This window comes from Nanorana parkeri, unplaced genomic scaffold (genome assembly GCF_000935625.1).
Source record: "Nanorana parkeri isolate BGI_ZX_2015 unplaced genomic scaffold, ASM93562v1 scaffold1121, whole genome shotgun sequence".
NCBI lineage: Eukaryota > Metazoa > Chordata > Amphibia > Anura > Dicroglossidae > Nanorana > Nanorana parkeri.
In genome coordinates, this window is record NW_017307389.1 from 369,310 (window position 1) to 379,401 (window position 10,092).

Here is a 10,092-nt window from a genome sequence, read left to right on the forward strand (position 1 = left end):
CATGTTCATGGATTTGGGGCTATTTACTCAATTTGTCAGATACAAGAAAACTGTTTGTTAAAACTTGGCACCAGTCTTTAAGAATTCCCCATAATGTCTAATTTATATATATTTTTTTTTCTTCTATAAATTATGTTTTAGCAAGCCTTAGGCCATGGAGCCCGGAGGTACCATATTTCATCCTTCCTGTGCCAGAGACCTAAAGTTGCAATGAGCCACTTTGAACTCAATGAATATGTCAACTATGAGAAAGTGGAAAAAAATATTGACATTGTTCGTAAACGGTAAGCATTAATGGTTTTTGTTTGGCCATTGTGCTAAAAAAATGTATATATGTATATATTCTGTGGGCGCGCAGTGTGTCTGTGGGCACGCAGCATCTTACCTCACCCTGTGGTCAGCTTTCTCCCTGCTTCCTCTACTCCTGCACTACTCTGTTCTGCAATATGTTTTGTATGTGCTTGCATTGAGACCCTGTTTCTGAGTGCGGGAAAAATTTTCTTTATAATTTCCTAGTGAGTGGATACTGTTCAATAATCCCGATGCTGCTCAATAAACCCATTTTCTCTTCCTCTTTATTCTAGGCATTGATGTACTGTTGAGTCTCTATCATTGTGTGATTTATTCAGTATGTACACTTTATTTTACTATTTGTACTTCATAATGAAGTGTGGGAAAGTTTCCCTTCCAACTCTTTGGAATCTTTTTATAGTTTCCGTCTATCTGTGAAAATTGTTTAGGATACTTAATTCTAGTTTGGTCAACTAGAAGTGCGTGTGTGTGCGTAGCTGAGGCACTTTAAAGTTCCCCTTTGATGATGGGGCAGGGTATTGTCGTCCCCCCCCCCACCACCACCACCAATGTGAAGGGTGACCGTCATCTCACTTTTGGCCCCCTTTTGTGTGAATTTTTTTGTGTGGGCGGGCCTTCCTGACCAAGGCATGCGATGCGGGATGTCATGAGGTGGTTTGCTGTTAAAAATGCCCGCCCGGGCTGCCATTGTTGAACTGCGACTCGTGGAGGTGATTGCGGACTGTGCTCTTTGTGGCTCCCCCTGTTTGGGGTCTTTTTCGATAACCTTCGGTAAGCCTAGTGCTATGTGTCCCCAGTTATGAATGAGCAGGCTGTGATTTACATCGCAGCCTGTTCATTCAAGATTTCACCAATGGGGAGAAGCACTCAGTACAGAGGCTCCTCCCCATTCAGAAACTATTGATAGTAAGTATGAATGGGAGGAGCCTCTGTACTGAGTGCTTCCCATTCATTGAGTGCTGAGGCTGCTAAAAAATGGTACTTGATCGTGCCTAGATCAGAAGTGTTACATTTCAGGCAAATAAATACATTGTATCTCTTTGCCGGAAATGTATCGTAAACATGGGGCTATCTACCTGTCAAAGCAATAGCAGGGAGGTGAGTCACTCTACCTCTCAGCTATTTTCAGCTGTCAAATACGGGATTGCTATTTAGCGCTCATGTATTTGCATGTAACTGCTTCATTCTTTCATTAATGAAAGAAAGAAGCTTTTATAAAAGCTTAACTATTTCGTTAATGACTGCATCAATACTGAGGTATTCATTAATGAACGGTAACCTGCTGAGAATCAGTGGTTACCGGCATTAAAGAGCCTTAAATAACTCGTCACGTACAGTGTACGTGGCCAGTCATATAGGCACTTTGTGACGGGATGTACAGTGTATGTGCCCCGTCTCGAAGGGGTTAAACTTGTAAAGCCGACAGTCAGCTTTAGGCCCCATTCACACTGAGCGATTTATCGAGCGATTTTTGCAGCGATATCGCTCATATATTTCCACGCGATATCGCTCTATGTAGCTTCTCCAATCCATTTCAATGGAGCTGTTCACATCTCGTCGCTCAATATCGCTTGTAGCTCGTCGCTGGTAGCTTGTCGCTCCTACATGACCCTTTTGCTCGTCGCGCAATATCGCTCAAAATCGTGTGATTTTCATGTCGCTCAGTGTGAATGGGGCCTTACAGTAGAAGCGATTCTGGTGACTCAGCTGTCGCCAGATCGCTTCTACGGCCTGGTGAAGGGGTCCCCCCGCCGTGTTTATCGGGCTCCGTTGCCCCTCCTACGGGTCCGGGACCAGCTTCTTCGGTGTCGGCGGGAAGCTGGGGAGAAGATGGATGAACCTCCGTTCGTCGATACCCTTCCCGTTCTATGGGACCAGGAGCGATGCAGATTGCATCACTTCCGGTCCCATAGCTGTCCGTGCAGGGCTCCTAAAGCCCAGCTATAACCTATTGAAGTGCGATCTTCAATAGCTTATTTAGAGTACAAAGGTGCTTTTGGACCCCCAGCATCACCTTAAAGAGTACCTGTCACCACCATCTGCTATCATATGGGGGGCTTGTAAGCCCCCCTATGTGATGGCAATTAAAGTAAAAAATTAACATTAAATAAAAAAAATCTAAAGATAATTAAAGATTTTTTTAAACGCCTCCTGCGAGCACTACGTGCCTACGTATGAAAACGACGAACGCGCTACATGTGTTGTGTATCGCTGCGCACGCCGGAGTGAGCAATAAATCTAGGGCCAGTATTTTGGGGTATCTATAAACTGATGGCCTGTGGGGGCTTTTAAAGCGTCGTCTAGACTTTTTGGGGTACTGAATTTTGTCGCCGTTTCACGGACGCACACAATTTTTTACCTGGGCATGTTGTATTTATTTACTCGTTGTAACCATCTTTTATATTGAACAAATGGGGTAATTAAGTACATTTTTTCAAAAATTTCGGTGTTTGATAAGGAGTTGCGTTAATATTGTACAACATAAAATTTGTAACTGCCACCATTTTATTCTACAGGGTCTTGGCTTTCAGAAAATATTTACTATTTGGGGGTTTAAAGTAATTTTCAAGTCCTCAGTCATGAAGGGGTTAAAGCTTGACATGTTTGGTGTTTATTTACCTGACGTGACCCCGTCTTTTATATTTTACCCATAAATTGGGTAATTGTATTATAATGTAATTTTTCCCTAATAATATAGTAAAAATATAGAAACCCCAGTGGTGATTCAATACCACCAAACGAAAGCTCTCTGCCCCCAAAAAATGGTATAAAATGACTTTTAGTACAGCTTTGCATGACGGAATAAATGTCAGTCAAAGTACCGCAGCGCTGAATACTGAAACATTTCCTGGCCAGGAAGGGGATGTGAACACCTGGCCTCAAGTGGTCAAAGCATAGCCTTTCTTTTTTTTTCTCTGCAGAGGCATGAGCCACCTCACACATAACATGTTTTGCTTCAAATGGGAGCTTGTCAAAGGTGTGTGCCTGTGCGGTGATTTGCGATGCTTTTCCAAGACTTGACTGTAATTTTGTGAGTTGGATGGATATTGCCATTTACTTATACTATATACATATACATGCCTAATATCTATCCCTCTCTGTATACATTAGTGTCTGCGTGTGTACAGGGCTTGAAAAATTGTAGGGTGTGTCACCAGTCAGTCAAAAATGTCTCCAGTCAGCATGACTGGACTACAGCCTTTTATGTTACCATTTTTTAGGGACACGTAGAGCCTTCTTTTGGAGGTATATAATCACAACTCGGGTGTTTATTTTTTTTACTGTATAATGAAAAAAGTACCCTAAATTTCGAGGCGGAAAAATTTTTTTTCCCTACGATATGTTAAACATTTATTCTTACCCATATTTTTGGTAATTTTTTTTATACTTAACTTTATTGCCATCACATAGGGGGCTAAGAAGCTCCCTATGTGATAGGTAATTTACATGAGAGGTCCGCTTGAGACATCATGGTCTCCAAGACTCCTAATGTGACCTAGGGACCCCCAGAGAAGCATAGATCTGCTTCATTAACTTCTGAATCTGGATAGTGACAGCAGAATGTGGAAGTGATGTAATATACATCACTTCCTGCATTCGGGCACCGGAGAGAACATCAGAGGGAGAACGTGTACCGATCTCACTTTGATCTCCTGTCACAGAGCAGCTGCACCAGGCACAGCAGATCTTGGGACTGGCAACGGCAGTGACAGCTGCTGCAAATACAAGAGATCGCAAGAGATGCCCGATCGCTTGAATGTAAAGCGGCCGACCGTTTAATTACAACGGCCGGATGGAAAGCTACTCGTGGGGCTCCGGCGAGAGGATGAGCGGATTTTTCAAGGTGTGTGTGGGTGCATGCGCTTATGATTTCCTAGATAACTGTTGTGGAAAGTCGGTAATGTTACAGAGTTTAGGTTTTTTTATGCAGTGCGTCTGTCCTTGCGCTACAGCACATATTTTGTAATATATGCAAAAACAGTAAAATAAATAAGTTACCAAATGGGTAATTACCTTTTGTCTCCGCTGTTCGCTGCCGTCTAAAGATTCTGAAGCTGCCATGAAGGATCATGGGGCAGTCGTATGTGCAGTAGAGATCTTTGGCTGGGAGAAGAGGTAAGACAATGTAACTCAATGCACGCACTTGGGAGCGTGCACTTGGACAGACACAGTGGGACACAGAAAACACCGCAGTCAGCGCTGGATCAGAGACCAGCGCTGGAGGCACTCCTGAAAACTACTGGAAAGAAGATGATCGGATCAAGAGGCATCATTTAAGGTAAGATCTTAAAGCAGCATTTGGGTGGGAGGATTGTGACTTTAATGTCACTTTAATGTCCCTCTAAAGCTCATCAGGTCCATTATTCCTGATTTCTATTTCGCTAGTTTAACGTCCTGCTGAGTTATTCAGTCATGCTGAGTTGTTTTTTTTTTTTTTTTGGCACCAACTTTCCCTCTAGTTGGTTTCAGGTTTTTTTGTTTTCACATTTCTCTGAAAGATTCATACGCCTGGTCTACATGTATCTATTTCCCTGGGTCAGCCTGATGGAAGGAGAATTCTATGCTTTTTGTCCCCCTCAAAGTCTAGTTAGTTCTCGTTAGTCTTTCCAAGACAGCACATGAAAATTATTTGTGAAATTTACTATTTCCAGAAGTCTTTCCAGCACAGCAAGGTTCCCGCCCTTGATGTGTATTTTTGTTTTTGGTTGCATTTGTTTTACTTCAGATTGGGTCCTTCAGTTCTCGTCCATTACTGACCAGGTTGGGAGAAGGACTTTTAAAATTTGTTGGTGTTTCTGTTGGAGGGGCTTCTCTCTCATATGGTGTCCTGGAAATAGTTACCAGTAAGTCTAACTCTGATTTTACCAAATCTTCCTTTTTTTTTAATTTTTTATGAGCAACATGTGAACAGGGCCAAGCCAAGGGGTAGGCAGTAGAGGTGGGTGAGTTAGGCTCTTTAGCAGGCAGGGATTTGCTGCAGCCTATGCTTAAGTAGTTTACAGCTCATAGGGAAGGGGGGGATGCTCTTTGGCTTGCTAAGACCTTGTCCTGTTGCCTCATGTAATCGTTCATTTTTCACAGTTCCACTTGGTGTTTTAAGTTTTACATTGATCTCTTGGGCACACTTACCCACTTTGTGACGAGCGACTTGGCAGAATTCCCATTTACTTGAAATTGAGAAATCTTCAAAATGCTGATTGCCCAAACAAAGCTTACAGGGTGTGAATGTTCTATTCAGAAACTTGGCAGTTGAGTGAAAAAGTCTATCAATTTTGTTTTTTTCTATAGATGTTTTCAGCCTTTTTGCAGTGTGCTTCACTAGCCGGAAGTCCTGCTCTGTAAAGGAAAATCATAACCATTTGCATGGTTGTGGTTTACCCCTGCTTCTTATTGAGTGCACTTGTTTAGGCAATAAGTCACAGGGGTTGAAAACATACCGGGACCTCATACAAGTGATCTGCCGGCATCGCTGTTAACGGGCATTGCTGCATGTTTTAAAATTTTCGGACTTTCCTGCTCTTCACGCGGCTGAGCGGACGTCTAAAGACGACCGCTCAGATCTAGAGAGCTCTCGGCCGTTTAATTACACCGGTTGGCCGGGAAGTGGTTAAAGAGCGCTCCAGGATTTTAGGGTACAGAGTACTTTTTACAAAGTAGGTCAAAATGTATATGAGCATGAATATGTCTGTTACCCAGGGCAAGAATAAATCCAACATTCCTAAACTACCAACTGGTTTGTTTTTGTATCAAGTAAGATGACACTTAATCACTGTTTTGACTAATTTCACCAATTACTCTTTAAGCCTGGACCGGCCCCTTACATTGTCGGAGAAGATTGTTTATGGTCATGTTGATGATCCGGTAAAGCAAGACATTGTGCGAGGCAAGACTTACCTTCGTCTGCGCCCTGATAGAGTTGCTATGCAGGATGCCACGGCCCAGATGGCAATGCTGCAGTTTATTAGCAGTGGATTACCTAGAGTGGCAGTGCCTTCAACCATCCATTGTGACCATTTGATTGAGGCCCAGCTTGGTGGCGATAAGGACCTTAAAAGAGCAAAGGTACATGTGCTGTGCAAACCCATAAACTAAGTGATTAAAAGTTGTAATTTTAATATAAATATGTATATTTTTGTGTATATATTCTCTCCCTCTGAAAATGCAACAGATCTCAATGGGGAAAAATATAATGCTGGATATCAAACTGTATACTGGACTGGTTAATGTGTTAGGAACGAAAGGATGCCACATCGTTTGATGGAAAGTGAACAAATGATGCAGCATTCTAGTCCATTGTGCTGAAATGTCATTGCAGCAACTCAAAATGGTACTCATTAGTTTGTATGGCCCCCATGTGCTTGTATGGATGCCTGACAACGTCGGGGCATGCTCCTAATGAGACGATGGATGGTGTTCTGGGGTATCTCCACCCATATCTGTTGAGGAACCCAGGACCCACTGCACCAGCGTAGGGTCTGACAATGGGTCCAAGGATTTCATCCCGATACCTAATGGCAGTCAAGGTGCCGTTGTATATCCTGTAGAGATCTGTGCGTCCCTCCATGGATATGCCTCCCCAGACCATCACTGACCCACCACCAAACCGGTCTTGCTGAAATATGTTACAGGCAGCATAACGTTCTCCAGTCCCTTTCACATCTGCCACATGTGCTCAGGGTGACCCTGCTCTCATCTGTGAAAAGCACAGGGCGCCAGTGGCGGACATGCCAATTCTGGTGTTCAATGACAATCGACCAAATGGCAACGGTGCCATGCAGTGAGCACAGGGCCCACTAGAGGACGTCGTGCCCTCAGGCCACCCTCATGAAGTCAGTTTCTGATTGGTCAGAGACATCCACACCAGTGGCCTGCTGGAGGTCATTTTGTAGGGCTCTAGCAGTGCTCATCCTGTTCCTCCTTGCACAAAGGAGCAGATACCGGTCCTGCTGATGAGTTATGGACCTTCTACGGCCCTGTCCAGCTCTCCTTGAGTAACTGCCTGTGTCCTGGAATCTCCTCCATGCTCTTGAGACTGTGCTGGGAGACGCAGCAAACCTTCTGGCAATGGCACGTATTTGTGACATCCTGGAGGAGTTGGCATGCCTGTGCAACCTCCTATAGGGTCCAGGTATCGCCTCCTGCTACCAGTAGTGACACTGACTCTAGCCAAATGCAAAACTAGGGAAAAACAGTCAGAAAAGATGAGTAGGGAAAAAATGTCAGTGGCCTCCCTGTAAAACCATTCCTGTTTTGGAGGTTGTCTCATTGTTGCCCATCTAGTGTACCTGTTGTTAATCAGTTTCAGCTGCTTTTGGTGTTAATGAAATGTAACATCCCCCCTCTGCTACTTATCTGACTTGATCAATATCCCAGGAGTTTAATTGACTTGATGCTTAAAGCTGGCCATACACTTTACAACCATCGTCTTGCGATGGTTGTAAGGTAATTAAAAGCCTGTACGATCTGCCCATCTTGGACAGGCACATCGAAGTTGCGATCATCGCAAGCCGGCTCCACTGAGCGGAGTTCTTCCAATGACTGCAATGCTGAGCAGGCAGTGTGCTCTTACGAGCACGCCACAAACCCGCCAAAATCTTACAATTTTTCGGCTGGTTTTCCAAAGTGCTCGTAAGACAAAAGACGTGCGACCGTACAGTAGAAACGGTCGCACGCCTTCCATACACCTGCAGATTATTGTATGGTCGCGGGATTTCCTGCGATTATCGTACGATAATCGGCATGTGTATGGCCACCTATACTCTGATTAAAAAGTGTTCTTTTAATTTTTTTTTTTCCCGGAGGCCCCCCTCATCCCGTATCCCACTCGGGCTGTATGGTGGAGTTGAGTACACCATGGCGCCAGCATCCAGATGCCAAGGAGGGAGTGCAAGTGGGTGGGGGATGGAGCCAGAAGCCGTCATGAACATGGAAGGGTCCAGCAGGCTTCCTTTGGTCAGCAGTGCTACACCTTGCAGCCTGTTTCCGCCATGCCAGTTGCTTCGCGTTCAGCAGTTTGGACATGAACTGCTCCAAGGTGTGTTGGAAGTCTTCAGGGAAGTCTCCTTCTTTCTATTCCCATACTGTGGGAAGGGCACAGTGCAGGGAACCTTTTAGAAGGTGGTCCTCCTTTTGGGTGTTGGCTGCTGGGATTTGTAGTGCCTTTTACGAACACAAGTTTTGTGTTATGCGCTTATTTCCACTATCGGTGTAGCTGATTTGGAGGCAGGGGCTGCAGCACAATTTTTGATCTGCAGAGCAGCAACCTATTAACTCCTTCCTACAGTTATCTTAGTGGCAAGCAGGAGTACTGGGGATTGTTTCTCCATTTTAACACCCTCTAGCATTCTCCTTTTTGTTGCAGGTGCACATAAGAGCATTATCACCCCAGGGGAGGTTTTCTGTACTTCCATAGGGGTTTTTGTGTCATATGCAACAGCCTATCCATATAACCAAGACAATCCAGGTATCGCCTCATGCTACCAGTAGTGACACTGACTCTAGCCAAATGCAAAACTAATGAAAAACAGTCAGAAAAGATGAGTAGGGAAAAAATGTCAGTGGCCTCCCTGTAAAACCATTGCTGTTTGGAGGTTGTCTCATTGTTGCCCATCTAGTGCACCTGTTGTTAATCAGTTTCAGCTGCTTTGGTGTTCCTGACACAATTGCTTTAGGCCTTGTTCACACCAAATGCAGACCAGATCCGGTCAGGTTTCTGCACACGCAGTGTAGTGGGTTGTGCCGTGTTTTAGATGCGTTTTAGACGCGTTTTTGATGCGTTTAGGACCGGTTTTGGTTAAAAAAAAAAGTCTGGATCCGCACGCTGCGATGTGAACTGGAGGTCAAAATACCATAGGAATACATTGGACGCAGTTTTGATCCGGTCTGCACCTGCTCTGGTCTGGATCTGCTCCGCGCTTGGTGTGAACAAGCCCTTACAGATTCATTTCAAGGATGGTTCACAAGGAGTGACAATAGCTCAGAGTAATAACCCTCTCCTAGCTTGAGAAAATGTTTTAATGTGGTTCCTGCATTAATATCTGACAGGCTCCAGTGCTGAACTTCTTAACACAAGGTCTGGGCTTGCTATATTTTATTTTTTTTCCAAAAAAAATCGTCATTTCACTTCATTAGCTATGCATCCAGACCTACACATCTTTGTCTAGGGCTGCAACTAATTATTTTCATCGACTAGTTGTCTGATTTAAAAAAAAAATTCTCTATTTGTATAAAAAAGATTAAATACCATACTGTAAAATAAAATACACAAATGCAGTTACAAACCTAAAGTTTACTTCAGCATAAAACTACTTGCACTGTAACGCACAGTAGGGATGTCCCGATGCCACTTTTTCAGGCCCAAGTAGAAGTACATCCCCTCATGTACTTGCCGATACCAATTACCGATACTTTTCTTTAAGGGACAGGTGACTTTAAATGATCCATAGTACAACTACATGTTATGTACTATGGATCATGGTTTAACCTATTCATGTTAGCAGTGGAGAATTGTAACTCTATTGCTGGAGTGTAGTGGAGGTGTGTGCTGTATATATGCACTACATATACATTACACACGTCCAGTACACTATAGCAATAGATTTACAGCCAGCCCCATCCCAGCTTCCCTTACTCAGTTTCACTCCGATCCCCGTAGCCTCACGCGATGCCTTTTGTAGTCGGCGCTGGGCAGGATCGCTGCATCGCATCTCGGTGCTCAGCTTGTGGGAGGCGCTCACAATTCTGCCCTGCTAACATGAATAGGTTAAATCATGATCCATA

The 10,092-nt window shown here is 44.1% G+C and overlaps 1 protein-coding gene across 2 annotated transcripts in view; it reads left to right on the forward strand.

Moving 5' to 3' along the window:
* ACO2 (aconitase 2) overlaps positions 1-10,092 on the forward strand; it is a 153,661-nt gene that overhangs the window by 29,108 nt on the left and 114,461 nt on the right. Inside the window, exons 2-3 of one of the 2 annotated variants that reach the window (XM_018567963.1) lie at positions 142-284; positions 6,117-6,375. In XM_018567963.1, coding sequence (XP_018423465.1) covers positions 142-284; positions 6,117-6,375 — 402 coding nt within the window. The remainder of the gene's footprint in view (positions 1-141; positions 285-6,116; positions 6,376-10,092) is intronic. The other variant, XM_018567964.1, reaches the window with a different exon arrangement.